Source organism: Pieris napi, chromosome 5 (assembly GCF_905475465.1).
Source record: "Pieris napi chromosome 5, ilPieNapi1.2, whole genome shotgun sequence".
Classification (NCBI taxonomy): Eukaryota; Metazoa; Arthropoda; class Insecta; order Lepidoptera; family Pieridae; genus Pieris; species Pieris napi.
Genome location: NC_062238.1, coordinates 473,464 through 496,727, shown reverse-complemented (window position 1 = coordinate 496,727; position 23,264 = coordinate 473,464). Strand labels below are relative to the sequence as shown.

The following is a 23,264-nucleotide window of genomic DNA, read 5'->3' as shown; positions in this document are numbered from 1 at the left end:
TCGATTTCTAATATATTAACTCTATATATTTTATACTTTTTCATAAACGAGACACACCTAGACGTAATAAACATACATAGCTTTAAATAATTAGTGTCATACGTCTAATAATAAATAATAATTTCATTATTCCCTCGAAGCTCTCTGAAACCCCAATAATGGGATAATTAACAAGAATGTTGTAAATTAATATGAACGCATACTTTTAACTTAATAAAAATAACAAATAGATAAAGTATACCTATATGAAACTCTTCGTGTGAACGTGTCATGTTCCCGTAAAAATACCATAGTATAGAAAATATCTAAGTGTACAAACGTCGACTTTGTTTTGTATTTTATCAAATACCTACTTTTGTTGAAGGGATATAAAAATATATCATTATTTATATTGAATTTAAATTAATTGAATTATGTGTTGCAATATGATATTTCATAATTGAGAAAAGAAACAGGTTTTAATGAAGTTTTTTAATCTATATTTGCCCAACCCACCATGTACCTACATTACGCACATAGCCGTCTATCGTAACAACATATAAAATGATTAAAATTCTTACGCATGTTTTTTATCAGCTGTGATAAAACCTTGTAAAAAGGTGTGATAAGTAGTCAAAGGTGATGTTTAACCATCCAGTTCAAACCAGATCAACATTAAACTGATAAATAATCGCGGTCATTTGTCACCCTCAAACCCTTTCGCAGGTGACATAATTAGAAAAATGGAACAGCTAATCATGGCGGTTTGTTCTTAACAAGGTAAAGGGTAAAGGTGGGAACTGACCAACGTTACGAGGTGTAATGTAACATGTAATGTAATGTTACACAGCGAGCATTCGTGCAGTCAGTACGTCGTGTTACGGGGAAAAACAACGTAACACGACGTACTGACTGCACGAATGCTCGCTGTACAACATTACATTACATGTTACATTACACCTCGTAACATTGGTCAGTTCCCACCTTAAGATTTAACGTCACCGACTCAAGTTTTATCCTTTGGACGATTTTTTATTCTAACGCAACGATTCTAATTATTATACCCGGCAAATACTAATACTTAGGCCTCTTTAATACTATTAGGTACTATTTTTAATTAATAAAAAATTTCCTCGCACTAGACAAAGCGTTGATCGAAGGAATTACTATGAGTTTTATGTACATCAAAATATAAATTTGGAGATATACAAAAATAATAGTTGTGTTAATTCAGTGTTTTACGCTATCAAAATGTGTTAACAATCGAATAATATATCAAATTTATTTTATTTTACTAACCTGGTGCCTATATAAACACTTTATGAAAAAAATAAATACCATTTTATTATTTATTTTCTAGTTTGGTTATATCTATAAGATAATATAGATATGTATTTGTAAACTGATGATGTGGTTTTAATACTACTGCTGACACCTGTTGCATTTTCTCAGAAGTCCACGTACTTGTAACAGAATGAAAACACAAGTGTTGCGTTTTTACTCCGCTAGATGGCAGTGCTAACAAGAAAAATGCAATAATAAAACAAATGTAGGAAAATATATTTTATTACACATTATTATACTAAATAGCAACGTTTGGCTAAATTCAGTCTCTCACTGATTTATATTAAGATAATTGGTAGGAGCAGTATAAAGAAGAAGATAAGATTAAACCGTAATAATTTTACTGTAGCTGTGCCCAACCTTAATTTGGTTGTAGTCTGAATTTATATAATTACTCGACAAATGGACCATAGTAAGATACGGACATATTTTTGTCAAATCGAATCTGTAGTTCCTGAGATCAGTGATGTAACTTCATCTTTATATTTAGATACAATTTACATTCTTTGCCCTAACAAATGCAGTGTCTTAAAAATCAATTAACAAATGTCTTAATTAGTCTTAAATTAGTAATTTAATCCCTTGCGTTCCATTTCTTCGCGTATCTTTTCTGGTTTCGGCCAAAATATCATAAGTATCACTGAACCTGAAAAAGAAACAATATTTCTATGAAATTATGTACTATAAGAATTTACAATAATTAAATTATTTAATGGAATATGAAATTTCATAATTGAGAAGAGAAACAGGTGTTAGTGAGGTTTTTTAAATCTATATTTGCTCTTATAATTTACCAGCAGTGAATACGCCAAATACGCTGAACGCAAGTTGGCAGTGCCTGTCCAGCGTGGCACCGAGGATGTTCGAACCCACGGCCGCTCCTGTTCGACCCACCATGTACATGACGCACATAGCCATCGCTCTGAAAAAATATAACCAACTATAGAGAGGGCATTATTGTTTACACTCGATTGCTATTTTGTACATAATTTCATAAATTAGTATTGAATTTAACACATAATAAGTCAGTGTGCCATAAAATGGCTGCAAAAAATATCGCGCCCTGCAAATAAAACCATTGACCTACTTTGTAAGAACCATAAAATAACATTGTTTTTTTAACATACACCAGAAACCCTGAATGAGGAGATTCCTTTCCTTTTGTAAAGTTTTTGTGTATGTTCAGGGTTAGATCGGAGCGATCGGATTTGCACATAAGCCAAAAAGTTTTGTAACAGGTTGAATAATTTAGAATAGAGCTTTGTAGAGCCCTATGCCCTACATACAATCAATTACCTCAAACATGTTGGAAACACGTCAACAGCAATAGCGGCGAGAATAGAAGCAGCGCATCCCGCGCATAGAGCGAGAATGAGTAGCGCCGTTGCAGCGCCACCTTGTGGTACAAACGCTGCACCGATAGTGGCGAGTCCGCACACGAACATTATGCAACCTAACAGAAAGTTAAGAAGGCGATTAAAGAGATTGTAGGAAAATGTCAGACACGTTTCTGTCTCCATTTTCAGGATGGATCTTCAGCGTTTGAAACACTTTTTAATTATTAAGCCTTGCACATGACGAGTGAATTATCAAAGAGGGTTCAAACCTCAGAATTGACAGTCGCAGTAAGTTTCCACTACTCTTCTAGTTACTTTATTTTTAGCAGTTAGCTTAAGATTATAAATCTATATGTTCAAGACATCGGACATATATTTATACATATATCCATGTTTGAAGTTGTGTTTTATTTATTCATTGAACAATATATAATTCAAGAATAAATGAAACCAATAAAACTATATTATATAATGTAAACTAAATTATTAACAAAATATATCTCTTACAATAGAACGTCTTTCTTCCAACCCTAGTGATGAAGAGTCCTATAGCCAGGTAGGTGACAGCAAACACTGCACCCATACCCATTGATATAGAGAAGACACTTGTCGTTACGTGGGCCTTGCATGAGCCATGGCTTACTTCCAACTAGAAATGTAAAAAAAACATTGTGGGTCCCACATTCGCAGAACTTTTTTTAAAATTTATTGATTTGTATCCAGACTTTTATAATTAGATTTTTTTAAATTCCCCTACCATCTTGTAGACAACAATATTTCCTGCTTTAATTGATAATTTAAATAGAGACAAGCCAACGTTTTCGAATCGGTCTAGAGTAAGAGATGAGTCTCTATATACGTAGAACCTCTATAAGTCGAACATCAAGGGAGACGCCAAAAAATTCGAGTTATAGAGTTTTCAACTTATGGAGGATTTCGACTTAGGCGGATTTTGATTCGACATAAAGAGTTTGAGGTTTATTCTTATAAATTTTGAACACCTGACACAAAGCAAGCAAACACGTGTTTCCATGAGTCATAAATTTATTATTGTATACTCCTAAAATGTTTTCTAAGAAACAATAGTGTACTCACATTGTCGGCAAGTTCTTAAAGTCGGTAACTTAATTTTGTTCGAACAATAGAGATAATAAATTCCAAATGTTCAAGTTGTAAAGGTTGTAAAATAAAACGTTCCTATGTTCGAGATACAGAGGTCAAATTTATTTTTTCGAGTTATAGAGTGAAAATATGTACCAAAATGGCTTGGAGGGACTCGGTGATTATTTCGATTAACAGAGGGTCAAGATTGTAATGGAGGTTTTGGTGTTTTAAGGGAAGGGAACAAAACATTTTTTCGAGATTTGGAGGTTTTTGACTTTTTTAGGTTCGACTTAACGAGGTTCTACTAATAAGAAGAGATATTAACATGTATGTATCAAGAAAGCAAGATCTTTGAAGTGAATCTACTTTAGGCGCATGAGGGTAAAATTTGTACGCATGAAACGCAATAATAATAATATTAGCGTCACGAAGATGTGCAGCGTTTTTGTAGAAGAAAAGGGAGAGAGCGATTGAGACCGATTGAGAGAGTGAGAAAGGGCGAACGTAGCATGAAACAAACATAACGTCTTGTGCAGTAAACGCAGATTTTTTATTTATGTATATTAAGTACGTATACAGTGTGAATATAGATATACAAATACATGGAGTGATCATATACTGGTACATGATCATCTATTGGGGCTTTTATCTCAGTAATAATTTATTTACAAAGAAGTTTCACTTCTGACATGTGTACTTTGTACGCACGCACTTTTTTAAACTACATTTCTCTTTGCAGACAAGTCGCACTTGTGTCCATAAAATTTAATACTGAGCGATCACAAATAAATAATTAAATTATGAAAAATGTATGAAACTTACTGAAGCATTCCTCGTCGCTTGGAACTTATTGTGTATAATTTCACAAATAGTTATGCTCTTTTCGCTTGTATCACTGAGCATGTTATTTAGGATATCTGGTACCCACACGTACAAACCGCTTGAGCTGAAAAAACGTCGCTACTGTTAAAATTCGTGGGCTTTTAAATTTAGTTTCAGTTAGTTAATAGCACAAAACTGTGGTCTGTCTTGTCCCAAGTATTTAGTTTTTAACAGCTTTGATTTTTCATTAGGAATTAACGGTCAATTATTTTGATAAGATTATAAATATACAATGTAAATCGAACCCCATAATATTTAGATAAATAATTTTAATTATTGAGTGCGCATGTTTGATTTACTGGTGTGTTAATCTGTTTATTTCTCCCAATAAGCCCATTATAGTTTTTTTTAAGAACAAGCTATTTAGTTTCTAAGTATGAACAGATGATAATACTTACAGCATAAACACGGCAAACATTGATATGTGCGATATGAAGACACATTTAAGCAGTGGTGGTCTGAAAAGTAAGGAAATGTTCCTCACTGCTCCAACGAAACCACCAGACCTCGACTCTATGCTGCTTGTAACAATTTTCTCTACCTAAAATAAAATTATATGCATTAGGGTAAGAATATGATGGCAAAGCTTCCAGCCTGATGAATTCATATTTAAAGGGAAGGATCCAAAGAGTTCATGTCAATGGAGTCACCTCTCCGGGTTCGCAGGTATCAATGGGCGTCCCCCAAGGATCGATTCTCGGGCCTTTCTTATTTCTGATTTACATAAATGACCTCCCATTCTTTGTCAACGAAGTTCATGAGATGGTATTGTTTGCTGATGACACTTCACTTCTATTTAAAGTGAATAGGAATAACGTATTATTGGACGATGTAAACAATTCTATCTCTCGTATAGTTAACTGGTTTAATGTAAATAACTTATTGCTTAATGAGAATAAAACAAAATGTATTAGATTTACAACTACTAGCGTAAAGCGAGATATTGGTAACCTGAAAATTAAGGACAGTGAACTAAACTTTGTTGACAAAACTGTTTTTCTAGGCATAACAATAGATAGTAAACTCCAATGGGGCCCACACATAGAGACTCTTTCGAATAGGCTGAGCTCTGCAGCATATGCAGTAAAGAAAATCCGACAGTTTACTGATGAGGACACGGCTAAAATTGTGTATCATAGCTACTTTCATAGCGTTATGTCGTACGGCATTTTATTGTGGGGTGCTGCTGCAGAGGTTCAATCCATATTTGTGCTGCAGAAGCGGGCTGTTCGGGGTATTTGTTGTGTTTCTCCGAGGGAGTCGGTACGGAATAAGTTTAAGGAATTAAATATTATGACACTATCTGGTCAATATATTCTTGAAGCCTTGTTGTATGTCCAAAAAAATATAAACGATTTTCAAACAAATGGTGACTTTCACCAGTATAATACGCGAAATAGAACTAATTTGAGTGTACGACCAACCAGGCTCCAAAAGATAAATCACTCCTTATATGGAAATTGTATTCGTTTTTACAACAAACTCCCAAGCGCAATTAGAGAATTATCACTAAATAAATTCAAAGTCCTCGTTAAACGAAAATTAATCAACAAAGCTTTTTATAAATTTGAGGACTACTTAAATGATCCTAATCCTTGGGATTGAATTGCTCCAGTTCAAACAATTTGTATGACAATACTTGGCGATTAAAAAGAGTGGCGGAAAGTTTCTTGCCAGTTCTTCTTACCCGCTCTACGCCCTTGACTTGCGAACTGGTAGTAAATGTAAATTTACGATTAATTTAACTTGACTATTCAAAAGTGTACTTAGTTTAGTTACCTACTTGAAAAAAAAAAAAAATATATATAAATGTACAGAAATCCTCGGAGCAGTGAGGTCGCTCCGGTAGTTGTGATTGACAAATCTCAAATTTTATAATAATTACACCCCGAGAGGAAATGGAGCCGCATACATTTTATTATTATGATTTTTATATATGTTTTTACAGAATAATGCAATCTTAATCATGGTATATTACATTTGAAAACCACTGTTGTTTGTAATAATGTAACAGTACTATTGTCAGAGCGCGCGTTTTTTTATGCCATCTCGAGAAAGAGTAACTGGTTAGGCTTGGTTTTAAATGGAATACGCTTTTTGAGTATTTTTTGTGCAACAACTGTCCGACTAATCGTAGAAGAATGAGAACAAATCATGTCTAAACAGCTTTTGATTCTGTAGGATTTCTATGTTATATATTTCTATTGAAAGGTGTTTATTTGTAGTAGGTAGAAACCTCACGTATTAAACTTACGGGAAAATTATCCTTTCCAGCATTTTTGTTGAACGCATACATTTTCGCCAATACTGGCATTGCGGCGTCTGGACCTTTAGCAGACAATAGGTATCTCGGACTTTCTGGCAGCCAGAACAGGAACACCGAAGCTATGAGACCAGGGGCACACCATGACCATATGAAGGCTCGCCAAGGTACTATCCTGAAGCCACTGATCGTCCAGGACCATTGGCCTGGAATTATGATCCAGGCAAGACCTAGAACGTATATTTAAAGTATTGTTTATGTTTTCTAGTGTCTATCAACGTATCATTTTCTTCAGTTACATATGAAACAGTCAGTTTAAAGGCTGGCAACGCACTCGCGAGCCATCTGTCATTGAGTGTCCATGGGCGACGGCGGTATCATTTATCATCAGGTGAGCGTCCTGCTCGTTCGCCCCCTGTACTATAAAAAAGGCTAGTATAGATATCACTTTTATGTACTTATCAACCTGTATTATCATTGTAACCTGTATTATTTTAATAATTATTCATATAAATAGTCGAAATGATTAAATAACAAAATAAGGAAGAAGAAATAAAAAATGTTACTTCCTTTTTAATAATAAAGTAAATAAAAAAATATTAGTTTTAATAATAATATTTTATGTCACCTTTATCACTAACTGGTTTCACGTGCAGGCGTTAATTACTTGACTGATAACTGATTAGAGCAATTTAATTCTCATTTATCTGTTTGTCTAGGTCTTCATTTAGTATCAGAGTTAACAATGAACCTAAAGTCATATACAGCCTAATATCTAAGTGGGTTAACTATTTTTAGAGTACATTTGATCAATTCGTTTGACAAATATACTTATTTATTCTATTTCCCACACCGTGTTCAAACACCGCGATCTTATGGGAACAATTGAGGTTTTTCTTGTGAAAAAAAACATGCCAGACACCGATCGTTGAATCTTGTTTTAAAAATATGTACCTATATGTAAAAATATATCAATAATTTAAAGAAAACACTTTTTTTACCGGATTGAAGTTATGTATTATTATAAATATATAGTTATTTTACATAATTAATTTATTTTCCGACGTTTCGCGTGCTTTACAGCGTGCGTGGTCACGGTGATAAAAAAGTGTTTTCTTTAAATGTGTAAAAGTTATGTTAATAAATGACAATACTATAACAATTATTATTAACTTCGTTTATACTGTTTCAGATTCCAAGCTTAAAGTCAGTTTCAGAGGATAAAGATTCCCTAAGTATTTAAATTATTTTAATATTTTATTTAAATATAATTATTTCTTGGCAACTATGTTAATAGTGGTTGCCTGAAAGAGATCGCTCGCCATAAAGCCAAAGCCATAAGACCGCCAGTTGCCCTCCTTTTCATTTAATTATCTCAGTTGTATTATATATCTATATGCAACGAAGTGTTAATAAATAATAAAGCAAAAAAATACTAATAAAATCTAAAATTAGAAGTGTAATATTATTTACCATAATTGTCATGTATTTAAGAAAATATAGTAGCATATACTGTAGATATAGCATTATATATGATGTGTTGAACTTTAATAAATAGAACTAGGCTATAACACAGTTTCAGAGCACATTGACATTGCGCGTACCAAATCTTCGTACCAACGTTCATGTTGACCCATAGATAACAGAATCTATGCAATAACATATTAATCGTGTTATGATCTCCATTAGGAAAATGTTATTGTAACCTTTATTCGCATCACAGCTGTTTTTATATCATACATCACTTTTTACTATTCATTAAGAAGCTCTCCCTACGATAGCTAAGAGTCAAACTGCGAGCTTTATACGCATTTAAATGAATTACATATCAATTTATAAATTATTGCTTCGTATTGATACATTTTATTGTACCTTGAACTCCTGCATCGCTAATAATACACCGCTTAAAAGAAAATTACCCCGATATGGTTCAACTCGGTAATTAAATGTTTGCGTGAAAAAAAAGCCATAAAAAATTTAAAAAGTACAAAAATCTTAAAAAGTACAAAGAGTGAAGTACGAGGCTCAAGACCGAACGCGATGGACGCCCCCTGCCCCATCTAGGGGTTATGGGACATTAAATCTAGTAAGTCATAAAAATTCCGTTTGTGGTTCAGTAAATATCATGTTCTATCGATAATATTGTCAATACTGTTTACCAAGACGGCTAATTAAATCTAACCTATAAAGAAGAATTATGGTCACACAAGAACCATAAAAATTCATGTAGTACCTGGAAGAATAATAAATGAGAAAGATATGAAGGCTGATCCCCAAGCTATAGCTGCCGCCCTACGGGATCCGGTGTGCATTTCACCAAGATAGGCATACACCGTCGCGCTTGATGCTGACACCCTGAGAATAAACATACACAATTAGAAAACTTAAGTAAGCTAAGCTACCTATAATAAAGAAAAACATTTAAAATACTATAGTAAAAGTAGAAATGCAAAACTATAAATACAAATATATATTACCGAAAATATTACTAATTACAAACATCACATAATAACGTAAGTACATAATTTTACTCTATGATAATGTAAAAATTTGATATTTTTATAATTGAATACCTACGCTTTTGTAATTCTCCACAATAAACGCTATATAGTTCATAATATGCTCAAAGATATACTACCAATAACCTTAAAACAAAAAACATTTACGCATACACTGTACATTGCGTAAGTTTTTATGTTAACTTAAAGTTATGCAGTACGAAAACATCATACGAAAACTAACATTTCTCTACAAACTACCACAATGATAATACAATTTATACTCACAAACAGCCCGTAAGTATCCGCAAAATTAGTAGCATCCACACATTAGTTGAGAACGATGAGGTAATAGATAGAGCGGCAGACGCTATCATTGATGGCAGCATCACTGCCCGTCGGCCGAATCGATCACCCAGGTATCCCCATAGAAATGATGTGCTTATAATACCTATGCAAAGCATTAAATTACTATTTTAAATATCAGACTTATGAAGATTTCGTTCGTCCGTCGTTTCACAACTAAGCGGTTTTTTAAGTTTTTGCCGCGCACCACCACTATGTGGAACCAGCTACCCACTGTAGTATTTCCGAAACAATTATTCTTAGGGCTCTTCAAGATAAGAGCGTATCAATTCTTAAAAGGCTAGCAACGCACTCGCAAGCCCTCTGGCATTGAGTGTCCATGGAAGGCGGTATCACTTTGAATGTAAAATTTAATTCACCCTTCTCACTCTCTCTCCCTTTTCTTCGACAAAAACGCTGCACACCTTCGTGACGTTTCCGTAAAAATTTACCCTCATGCGCTTAAAGAAGTTTCACTTCAAAAAGATCTGCTAATTAATAGTAGAGGCATCTAAAGCGGAATATTTTCCTTTACGACCGCGTCTTAAATGCAAAAGAAAAATAAACCCACTTCACTAAGCAAATCTCCTATGGTACTCTATATTTTAAAGTGAGCATTGACGTGTCACAATCCGCTAGCGTTACCAACTTTATAGAAAAGGTTGCATTCTGTAGAAAACTTAATCAAGAGAATAGTTAAAGACAAGTTTCAAGCGTCCCTGACATCTAAGAATCCTTTTGTAAAACATAATAATAAAAATCGTTTATTTGCAAAGAAAGTGGTACATTGAGAATGATTAATTATAAAAATACGCACAATAAGCCATATAACAATAGGCATGCAAATGTCATATTAATTATTATAATGTCATAATAATAAGTTAAGTTATTTGTAATTGTTGTCAATACTTATGGTCTAAATACTTGCCCACGCTATAAAAGCACCTTGGCTTTAAAAATGTAATCACCTTCCCCTTGAAACCATTACCCGACAGTGATCTATAAATTCAAGGAAGGTGATTTCAAATAGTTTGATAGCCGTAACAATTTTTTGAATGCATCGTGGTGCAACACAACCCACAGTCATTAAATTCACCCCTAGAAGTTTACTATAAAAGAAACAGCCAACGAAATTTCATTGTTGTTTTTTTCGTGAGAAGTTTCTGGTAATAATAATAATAACCGTTGTTATAGAATAGGGGCATATTTGGATGTACAAACATAGACCGTTCAAAATTCAAATAATATAATACTAATAAAAAAAACATCACAATCTGTGTTATGAGAATAGCTTAGCGGGCACAGAGATGTGTGAACTGTGGCACTTCATTGTAACTTTAACATGTATGAAAGTTCAATGACCTAGCTGTAATCGAAAGTTATACAATATTAATCAGACTTTAAAACACGGTTTCAGAAATGTCATGGTCTCGTATTTATTTTTAAACAAACCAGTTTGGTATTTTTAATACTTTTGACTCTGGTAATTATAATTGTGTGATATGGTTTTCGACGCTATTTGATCTATTAATAGAATTATACGCTAGTTAATTATCTCGATTTCTCCCTGTATATTCGCAATGACGACCTCCATCGGGACCTTAATGTAGAGGACGTCACCACAATAATCAAAAAGATTGTTGGGGCACAAGATCCAAGACACCACGGCACTATGGAAAATGTTAGAACAACGGCATATCAAAAATCGTTTTTACTAATGTTGTTATTGACCCAGTTAATTGAATAGTATAAGAGTGGAACTTTAATATAATGTAGTTTATTTTTAGTTTTGTAGTTTTTTTTAATTAATTTCTTTCAAATATTTGTAGGAATAGCTGTTATAAAGTATAATACATTTTATAAAACCTGGTAGGTATGCAGATTTTAAGCAAAATATAAAATTTTAACTTCGTCGAGACTTTTGACAGTTGCCAACGTCTCCCGGCGCTTTAAATTTGATTTTTTTTGTAGCGTAGATATTTAAGAATAACATTTATTAAAATTAGATGCGGATACGTGCGGTTTCGGAAGTTATCGCGAAAAGTATGATATACGAGTAAGTCAGGAAACAGAAAACCTCTATTTATTGTGGTTTCTACTGTTGAACTAATTAATTGATTAGTATGTTGTTATTTATTAATATCTGGGCATTTTATCTTTATTTTGCACTCATTTTGCAGTATAAAATGTGTAAATTACACATTAATATACATATTTTTACAAGTACTTAAGTATAAATTTTACAAAATTTGTTTTTAAAATTTAAATATTTTATGAAATAAATAGTAATCATATCTGTTAATTACTTATTGATATATGTATGAGCTTTATTATTGTTGTTTTATAATAAAGTGATCAAAAAATAACTCTTTATTCACTATATTTTCGTTAAGGAAATAAAATAAAGGACGTTTCTTTAAACTGTTGTTTTTATTTACACATACAGACTCTATTAAAAATAAAACATCTTAACTTTATTTGAAGCCCCATTTAATACCCTATGTGTGTGCAAAAATTCTTCGTCTTTCTTTCTCAGCCCTCGATTTTCCTAGTGCCCCGTACTTTAGTGAGAAGATTGAAATGGACAAAACCATTCGAATTAGTGTGAGCACGTTAGTCTTAAGTGCTAAACAGTGGTAAGTTGAAAATATAGTACACAAAAACTGAGTGTATTCCCCTTAATAGAGACTGTAAGTAGTATTATTGGACACTATAGTATCCGAATGCTATAAAAAACTCGTGGTCATCGAACGATAAATCCAGTGGCATGTCAGTGATGCAATAACCTTTTAATTACTTCATAAAGATAACAATAAAAAAACATCTTACTTTTTTAATTAGAATTAATTAAGGATTGCTTCTTAATCATTAACCCATATAACACTCTAGTTTTTTCTTTGAGTCGTTATCGTTTGCTTAATGTTAAATTTCAATTTTCTTTAATTTTTTTATATATTGTACGTATGTTTTCTGTTTCATATATATATTGTTTATATATGTAATCTGTTTTGGCTTTCTATATTGTCTAAGTCTTTTGTTTTATAATATGTATGTGAGCTGTAAGATTACTAATAAATAAACCAAACTGGTATTCACATGTGATTTTATGTAATCAGTAAAAAAAAATTGGTAAATTTTGTATGAAGTGGCAGAGATAATGCTGTGTCTTTGGTTTAAAGAAGTTTATTCTCATTAAAAAAAACAAAAACATACATGTCACTTAGATTAAATTAAAATAAAAACATAAAAGTAAAATATTACACCACCGTCGTCCATCTACCAAAAAGCCTCGCAGGTGTATCTTTTGTGTTTGTTCCAAAAACAAAACAAAAAAGGCCTAGAAATTCAACCCATTAAGGATTGAACCTACTGAATACATCAAGTTTGAGCAACCAAGCAAGCGCTACTGGCTGCAAGTTTTTGCTAAAGTAACTCTTCTTCTTGCTCTACGCCTTTGACTTGCGAACGGGTAGTTAATTTAAATTTAATGTCAATTTAAAATTTTATCTGTTAACGTTCATAAGTGTACTTGGTTACCTATATGATAAAAGTTATTTTGAGTTTTAGTTTTCAGAGAATTAATTGTCGATATTGACGACTTGATTGAGAATTTAAATAATTAACTTGTTAACTTTCATTGACAAGACGATGTGTAATTGTTGATATTATTTCATTGTGTAAGGTTATATTTAATTATGACAGCAGAAGTTTCTGCCACTCCCTAACTCTACTTATAATCGAAGAATCTTTTCTCTGAAATTCATTAGCTATTCGATGTTTCGTTCCTATATCGGCCATATATATTTTTATTAAATATAGTCTGCTACTCTAATGTATGTGTTATACATTTATACACACAACCATCAGAGTAAAATACATAAGTACTTAGATAAGTTTTTGTTTCAAGTAATACCAGTTATAACTAATGCCGTCCAGAAAGTCTTGCACACCTTACACGGATCCAAAGGGAAAGTTATTGGCAACTAAAATTCTTTAGCATATTCCAATTTGCTTTAAAGAGAAAGAATAGAAAGACAGAACGAGACAGAAAGTAGAATATTTGCTAGAAATGATAAGACTACTTCCAAGGACATATGTACTTTTAAGGTAGAGTACCCTTTTTTATAAAACAGAGGGCAAAAGGGGCAGGAGGCTCATCTGATGTTAAGTGATACCGCCCCTAATGAACACTCTCAATACCAGAAGGCTTGCGGGTCCGTTGCCGGTCTTTTAAGAACTTCTCGTACAAGTTGTTAGCCAACTCCAATACAGCGCATACAATATAAATAATTTTCAACAACCAATACGATAGTTACTAATCTTACCAATGAACGCAGCAGCATTCAACAGGCCCTTGTGCTCACTCGTCAGCTCCAGTTCACATTCTGCAGCTGTAATGACGTAGCTCATACCGACAGACTCCATAGACACGTTTAGCATGATCAGACCACATGTCAGCAGCACCAGGTGATTGAACTTGCCGTGACCTGGAAACCATATCAAAACAATTTTATAATTTATACGTATAAAAAAGTATTCATTCTTCGACTGATAAAAGAATTGATATATTGTGTGAAGTTTTTGATGAATGGAGGAGATTCGTAATTAAATTACTATGTACTTATTGATATTGTCTAAATAAACATATATACCTAACGCATTATACTTAAGTATATGTATTAATGTACCTATAAATTTAGTATATTATATAAATGGTACAGATAATTAACGTATTATAAGATAACAACTAGCGAATGAAAAAGTAAATGTTTAATTATTATTATGAAAAGAATGTCTTTTTTATAAATTTTAGAATATGTCGGTTTTTAATTAAACTTACAACGTATTTTATAAAACACTGAATATTAAACTCAAACTACAATACATTAATCCATGCGTCGGGTTGTCTCTCTCCCTAAAATATGTTTTTACGACTATGTTTTTACGTGTTGTTCTCACGAGAATAAAAGTGCGTGCTCCTATTTGCCTACTGCTGATAGAGGAAAAATCTTTCTTGAGTGTACACTGTGTTACCTAAATGAATAAATGAATTTAAATTTGAATTAATAAAAAACCCCAAAATAAATTTAAAAGTTTGGTCCTTGGTGGCTTAAACAAATTTAATAATTTGTTACAAATTGAGGTCTAACAACAAAAATGATAGTCGGCGGGCTTGCGTCGCATTAATCAATAATCACCCGTATCCATATGGAATATTATATACTCTACTAGCACAAATTCTTGTACTTACATATATTTTATACTTATCAATATTTAATTTTGCTAAATATGAACGTATGTTATGCCGTACATATCCCATTATAATATATTATGTAAAACATTATAAGCGATGTATCAACAAATTAAGTTCTGAATCAGAGTTATACACACAATTTATCCTTCACCAATATCTTGTTGTAAACTGAAGAAAACCATAAATTTGACATGGTACCATTTCGATTTGAAATTATTTAACACGGACTTTTATATTTTATTAGATCTGACTCAAATTAAAAAATCATTCCATCTCAATTAAGGATTATATAAAAAATACTTTTTTCTTGACGTTTCAGAATTTAATAAATGGGAACATACCAGTCAACTCGAATGCATCTTCGAAACAAACTTCGTTTAATTTTTCTGAACTTCTCTCGACATCACTGGAGCGATCATTATCTATATTTCTTTTTAAATTCAAACTTTCTTTCAGTCTATCACTATCAGAATTATTTGCCGACATCGTAATTCACAAATAAAAATTAACGCAACTCAAAAACGTGTTAATTTGTGTATCTTTGACACCATTTTATCTAATCGTAACAATAACAATTTTATTGTCTCTTCTAAACCGTCATTAAAACAAAAAACTCCAAATTCGCCGATTTTTTTTAATTTTAAGCCAGTTTGCGGGATAATTTAATTTATTCTTATATCTTTTAATTTCGCCTGTTATCTTTTTATAAACTCAACGTCCACACTGAATGATAGCCAGGAATGAACTAAACAAAAATATAGGTTATGCCGTATGCGTATAAATAACGCCCGCGTGTGTCAAAGAATGCGCGTGCAGTGAAAACTAGCTCTACAGTGTTAGACATAGGTCTTATTATTATTTAAAAAGCACATACCTTAGCTTAAACACGCAATAAAATATTGGTTTTAAGGAAGTTAAATATAACCTTTTGAGAAAGTGCAACTAAATTGTGATACTATTTGGATCGGTCCAATAACTTAAACATGAGTAATATTTAAAGTTTACTTAATGTATAATTGTTAAGTAATGTGTTAATTGATACATTTTAAATTGTGTTACTTAAGTGCATTCTTGGGTAATTTTACAAAATAATAAATAAAAGGGTAGAATAATTTTGTGTCTAAGCCAGTAACATTCTTACAAGAGCTCATACTTTAATCCAGTTAACCTATAATCATGTTTCAATCCAACTCCGATGTCACAAAATGTCTAAAATAACAAACCAGTGTTGCTTCAACCAAACTTTTATGTAATTTCAAGAGCTGTCATTTTATTTCTGTATGAAATGTAACATATTTGACTAAAACTTAAAATAAATATTTATTATATAGACTAGACTAGACGTCTGAGGTCCGGCGTTGCAACAATGAATATTCTATGTCTGTAAATGTCTCTATGGTGAGGAAACCCGCACGACCCAAAAATGTGCGTATGCCAAAAACATTAATGAAATGCTTTATTTAATGCTTTAGTTTTTTTTAAAATTAAGACAACGTTTTTATAGAAAAAATTTAGAAAAGCACAATTGTTTGTTAGAATGGTCAATGTTGTAAAATGTTATGTAAACTTTTTAAGTTATTTTTAAACGAGCGAATGAAGTTATTTTTAAGATTCTTGCAGGAAAATTCGGAGGAGGCTTTATCGCCAAAAATGTCGCACCAACAAATACAAAAATGCATTAAATCTTGCGTATGCGTACTTACATAGATCATGTCCTTACTTAATACGAATTATAGGTAATCTTCACACACACAAAATTACATGTATGACAGATAATTTGTTAGCATTTAATTAAGGAATAATACTAAATAAGATTATATTCTGTTTGTATTCCGAAACGTTTTGCCCACACGACTAACGGATATAATATAGGTTTAGATTAAAATTAACAAATTAGGATCAAAACATGACCATGTTTCCGGTCTCAGTAAATGGGATTACAATCATGGTCATTCTTAAGAAGCCTCGCCCTTGCATTGGAAACCTGAGGTAAATAATAAATAATTAATAATATATCTTTGAAGACAGTAAATCCGTTTGTTTAAGCTTACACTTGATTGGCTTCCGTTTAGCTTGTATCTTACCTAAAAGAAATAAGGCTAATGATTTGATTAGTAGTAAATCGACAAACACAGAACATATAACAAACTAGCCCGTTTTTTTTTCATTTGCCTTAATATAAATTTAAAAAAAGTGCGAGCGAGGGAAGGAAGATATGTTAGGAATTTAATTGTCAACCTTGAACCTTGAACAGCAACATCCGAAAAAACAGACGCAAGCACTTCTAATTGCAATGTGCGAACTGGACCGAAATGAAACGAAACAGGTCTTGCAAGAATCGGAATGTCAACCAAATAAGGGTAAAATGTGCGCCTGGATCTATGGAGAAATCCGTTAGTAGAGCCCGGATGTACCTATGTAATCGACAGAAGTTTGAGAGATTCGCTACGTTACACACAGAAGGCAGAAGCCGTCGATTACATCTATCAGTCTTCTTGCTCCCCAATAAGACTGCTTGATGACCGAGAGTATTCCATATTAGTAATTCATGATTTTTGAAGTGAAACTTCTTTAGGCGTATGTGGGTAAAATTTTTAAAAACGTCAGGAAGATGTACAGAGTTTTTGTCGAAGGAAAGGGAGAGAGCGATTGAGGCCGATTGAGAGAGAGTGAGAGTGGTACCTTATAGAAATTATATTATTAAAATTAAATTTCGTAAAGAGAATTTATGAAATATTAGTATTTTAAATTTTATACAAAATAATTTATTGAAATGTGTACTTTATACGCACTTTTTTTTAGTTATAAAAGTAACCACTTCTTGGCAGAACATTGGTCTACGTTAATCAATTTTATGAAAACTTCCTTGCTCCTAATCTTGTAATTGGATCAGTTCCGCATTATTGAAATGGGCCACCATCGATGTCGAATTAGATATATGAGGTAGTTCAGTCGCTAAGTTACCAAGAATATATATATATATGTTACTAAGAATCTATCAAAAAACTTACGTAGACAATATATGAAACTCAACTACCTGAGTTTCTCGTCTCGAAGATACAATTATCGAAAGAATATAAAAAAGTTTCTTTGTCTAAACATTCACACCTCTCGCTCTTCCACTTTGGCGAGAATTGCCTCGCAATGGAAAATTTATTGTGTCCGTGTAAACAGAATTTCAAAAGCAAAAATCGTATTTCGAGGTTTTTTGCCAGTTGCTACCACGAGTGCAGTGCGTCGTAATTAAATCAAATTTTCATTAATTTCTTTGGGATCAAATCCTTCAACACAACTCTCTCGTAAATGCATTAAGAGCTTCATTTCTCACATCACAGTATTTATCATTTTAATTTTCCGTGTTCTACACACACTTGTAACTTCTATAGAGTTAAATGAACTTAATACTATCGCCAAATTTAAAGGATTTTTGTGTGATTTTTGAGAACACTACCCTAGTAATCACCAAACTCGTATGAAAATTCTCGCACCCAAAACAATTCAAACCGATTTGTATGATACTCGTATGAACATAATAAATGTCATACGAGATCGTGTTTATAATAGTCGAGATTCTCTTAAGAAAGAATCTTCTTACTATAAAATTCGATGTGTAAACAGACGCAGGAAATCATCGCCTAACGATAAATTACTCGTATGACATAATCGTAGGTGAGAATTTTGTTCTTGTCTGTATGTAAACATTTTTAAAAGATAATGCTATGGCGATTATTGCTGGTGATAGTCGCGTACGATTTCTCTCTCCATCTTAATGGGCCTTAAGGCATGTCGCTTTCCTCACGATGTTTTCCTTCACCGTTCAATTGAATGTTAAATGTGTACATAAAAACTTTCCATTGGTGCTGTGGGGTTCGATCCTAATTCCTACGACCTCAGCATTGCGGTATATGACCAGGTGCATATGAAGAGTTTCTTACTCATCAATATTTCAATAATTTTAAGCTATACCGATCTATATTTAGCACGGAAAGGCTTTACAGTTCAATTTTCCTTATTAATTAACCTTCAAAAATTAATATTAAATCATAATTAAAAACTTTTAACTGATAAAGCGGAATTGATTTAGCTCATTATTAGTTTTTACCGATAATTGGCATATAATTTATAATATAAACCCTTAAGTACATTGACCTATGGCTGATTTTCAGTAATCTGTTATCTTTATATATTTTTAAGCATAATAGGTAAGTTCCTTATGTGTATCATGTATATTTTCCTCTTGAGGTAGATACTATTCAATTGTGATTCGGGTCATAAACAGTTGCGAACTACGTCGTCAGATTTCAATTATGTTAAACAAAGCATATATGTATATCACTGTATAACGATGCCACGTGTTAAAGATATCAGGTGTATTACATTACATAGTTGCAATTAACAATGTTATTTTGCGCATCTTTGCAATCGGCGATAAAAATAGCTCAATTAAATATTGTATTACCAATACACTCCGTTGGATTATACATGCTATAATAAACTGTGATGGACTAGTGGCGTGCGACTCTCATACCTGAAATTCGTCATCCCCAGTTCGACTCTGCTCGAACGATGAAGACTTGCCTTAAACCCAAAAAGTCGACGGCGTGCATCAGACACAGGAGGCTGTTCACCTAAATCCCCTATTTAATAGGGGTAATCATCAGGCACTTGCCTATTATTGCTTATTATTGACAAATGATTATTCAGATTTCATCACCTGAACATCAACCAGCTGCTGACATCGTGTGTTCTAAATCTTAGCAGCTGAAGAGCAATTTTAATTATATTTTATTTGAATATTGACCAACTGCTGACACGGATCACGTGTGTTCCAAATCTTAACAGCTGAAGATGCGCGAAACACCAACAGCTCACTAGAATAATATCATGTATGTGTGAATAGGTGTAATTAGTATTCAAGATAATGTTTTTGAATAATAAATCAGATTTGAATATTGCTCTGACATATTCATTTCTCGCTTCCTCTCAAGTGGCGAAGACTACTTCAAGCCCTTAATTATCGTGGTGAGCCTGCCCGGTTGCTTTGAGATAATCCCACCACCTCGAACCTTTGATCCTACCCGTAGGGCTCCGTCTCTTACCTTAGGTCTCTTGGTGGAGACATCCCGTACTTATTTATATAGTCACTATTTATGTGTCAGGGTACCTACGTCTGTAGGGCTTTTAATTATAGTTATAAGGTCATGTATTGAACGATTAAAGCCAGTTGACACCCAGCTTTAAACAAAGAGTTTTCTTTAACACACTTTTTTTTATAGAACAGGGCACAAACGGGCAGGAGGCTCACCTGATGTTAAGTGATACCGCCGCCCATGGACACTCTCAAAGCCATAGGGCTCGCAAGTGCGTTGCCGGCCTTCACACGTTTGAACTTCTCTCCAACAACCGCCACCCAACTTGACACGCCATTGATTTTTTATTGCCATGATTAAACATCAGGGAATAGTAAAAGTCGAAATGTTGCCTCGTTTCAAATGTCAAGAGCATCTCTAGTCTTAATACAGACAAGGTACATTCCTTAAGTTTAAATTGTCAAAGCCAAAGGTTACTTTTTATTTTGATTCATGATCACAAAATATCAATTATAAAATGATAATTTATGGTCAAAAAAGTGCGCTGGTCACAGGCAACGCCTATCTCTACCGATTGCCTGCTGATTTTACCAGTAGGAATGTACCTTTAAGTAGATTTTACTAGTTGAAACCATTTAATTTATGCTTCTTGCGTTCTTTGTTTTTTAGTCAAATTTCTTTTGCCAAAAAGGTATAAATTTTACATTTAGTTATTTAGCGTTATGCGAAACTGTTAGACGACTTCTTGGTGGCTGAACTTCCCTTCTGGCCTTTACCAAAGAATATGGTTCCAACAGGGCGGAGCAACGTCACGTCCAATACGTCTCTGCCACAAGTTCGTGAAATTTTCACAGGAAAATTGTTCTCCAGGAGAGGTGACATAAATTGGCCTCCACGCAGTCCTGATTTAACCCTTATGAATTTTTGAAGTGAAACTTCTTTAGTATAAGGGTAAAATTTTTAAGTAACATCACTAAGATGTGCAGTTTTTTTGTCCAAGAAAAGGAAGAGAGCGATTGAGACCGATTGAAAGATAGTAGGAAGGGCGAATTACCTTATAAATATTCTATTTCTAAAATTAAAATTTTATATTTTATGCAAAATAATTTATTGAAATCTCAAATGACAAATTGTAAATTAAAATACCACGTGTTTTTAGTATCGATGTTTGAGTAAAAATTTAATTTATTATTTTAATGACAAATAAATTCATTAAATTCCTAACATATCTTCCTTTTTCCCTCCCTCTAAGTCTCGGAAATCTAAAGTTTTAGATTTGTATAAATATGAATAAGAGTTAAAATTAGTTTGCCAAAGAAGTTTCACTTCTGACATGTTTACTTTGTATGCACGGACTTTCTAATTTTCTTATGGGGGGTTATCTTAAATCTAAAGTCTACGCCAATAACCCAACTTCTCTGGCGCAATTGAAAGAAAATATCCGTCACGAAATGGCAGCCATCATTGAGCCCATCTGCCGAGCCATCATAAGTAATTTTATTGTTCGATTAAATGAGTGCCGCGAACGCGAGGCTCTACATTTAGACGGATTACGTTTTTTGTCCCCAAATGTGTTCTTTAATAATGAATAATCACTTTTTTGATAGACGACCTACTTTTTTTTAAATCGATCAACTAAATAGGAACTTCCTTTTAAAACACTCTGTATAAGAAGGTGTTTATGTAGGTATATCTCATAAAACTATAAATAAATACAATAAAATATGAAGAAGCCATTCTATTTCTTGCAAAAGAACTTAACTTATTTTTATTTAAGAATTTAAATTACACTTTTTTTTTTCTTCTTGTTTTCCTATTTTTTACCTGTACTAAGATATCTATTTTCTAATTATTTTGCAAGAACCCTTCCGCAGGTAAAGGCTCTCCAGGTGTCTCGGTCTTGGGTTAGTTGCATCCAGCTCGAGCCAGCCGTTTTAATAATGTCATCCGCCCATCTCGTGAACGGTCTTCCTTCGTTACGTTTCCCAATAGGGCCTTCCAACCGGATCGCCATTATTTTCCATCGATCGTCATAAAATATAACCCCTATAAATTGTGCGCTAAAAATAATATGAGTAAAAGTAGGAAGGAAGCTTAACCAATACCTTGTAAGTTGAGTAGTTTGTGGCAAATACGACCTCGGGAAATTATAAGACCGCATGGTTTGCGGTAAGTTTATTTTCTAATACTTTACGTATTAAAGAGTTCTGTTTTCACTGAGTTTAAAATTGCTATTTGTAATCCCGAGTTCGTCTGTTCGAACTATGATACACTAATTAATTTTTATTTATCTCACTGCAAACTCTCAGAGAACGAAAGTATTGTGAGGAAACACTCCAACACACAAACTTACATCCAGAAATCTAAGTGAAATTAATATCCAAATTCATGTATGTAAGCTGGAGAAAGGGTGTAGTAGGTATATTAGAGTGATTTGATTAATATTTTATAAATTTGATTTAAAAAATATATATGATTATTTTTCCGACCCTAATGTCGGCCAATAGAATTGCACCATTCGACGTCACGTGGTACAACCTACATGGTATTATACTGAAAATTTTTTGTGAAAATTTTCTCTGGTCGTTGCTTCAAGAAAAGTATTAAGTAGTTGTTTTATTCATTATGAAATTCTTATTTGTTAACTGTACATTTCGTCTCATGGTGCAATTCTATTGGCCGACATTTGGGTCGGAAAAATAATCCCCCGAATACCACTCGAGCTTCAAAATTATCTGGTATTTCCCTCAAGGTTCGTTGCAAACAAATATAGTCGTCATGACGACTATAGTCGTCATGACGACTATATTAATTGTTTGCAACGAACCTATCGGGAAATACCCGATAATTTTGAAGCTCTTGTGGTATTACATATGAATATAAGCTATAAATTACAAATAAACATTTACTGACGTAATAAAGTCGTAAAACTCGTCTTCCGTAAAGTTTAATTTTAAATGGCACGCGTAATACAATCGTTTAATATATAAATAAATACGGATATACGAGTACATTCTTATAAACAATAAAAGTTGTCCAGCTATTTTTAGAATTTAAATTGTAGTATCAAAAACCTGTAAAATTTCATAATTATTGTGCAACGTGAAGTTCGAATTGAATGGTTGCATGGTTGAATGGTTTTGGTAATTTAGGAACTCCTTGCCATTC

At 32.9% G+C, this 23,264-nt stretch overlaps 1 protein-coding gene across 1 annotated transcript; it reads right to left on the bottom strand.

Annotated features, from left to right (window-relative positions):
• Window positions 1-1,527: 1,527 nt before the first annotated feature.
• On the bottom strand, window positions 1,528-15,758 carry LOC125049499 (synaptic vesicle glycoprotein 2C-like). The gene is made up of 11 exons (XM_047648837.1): window positions 15,348-15,758; window positions 14,078-14,239; window positions 9,696-9,858; window positions 9,143-9,264; window positions 6,901-7,139; window positions 5,045-5,187; window positions 4,587-4,710; window positions 3,168-3,309; window positions 2,620-2,776; window positions 2,118-2,245; window positions 1,528-1,969 (listed from the first exon to the last, which is right to left on the bottom strand). The coding sequence occupies exons 1-11, from the start codon at window positions 15,490-15,492 to the stop codon at window positions 1,890-1,892; spliced, it is 1,605 nt and encodes a 534-aa protein (XP_047504793.1). The 5' UTR covers window positions 15,493-15,758; the 3' UTR covers window positions 1,528-1,889.
• Window positions 15,759-23,264: the final 7,506 nt, after the last annotated feature.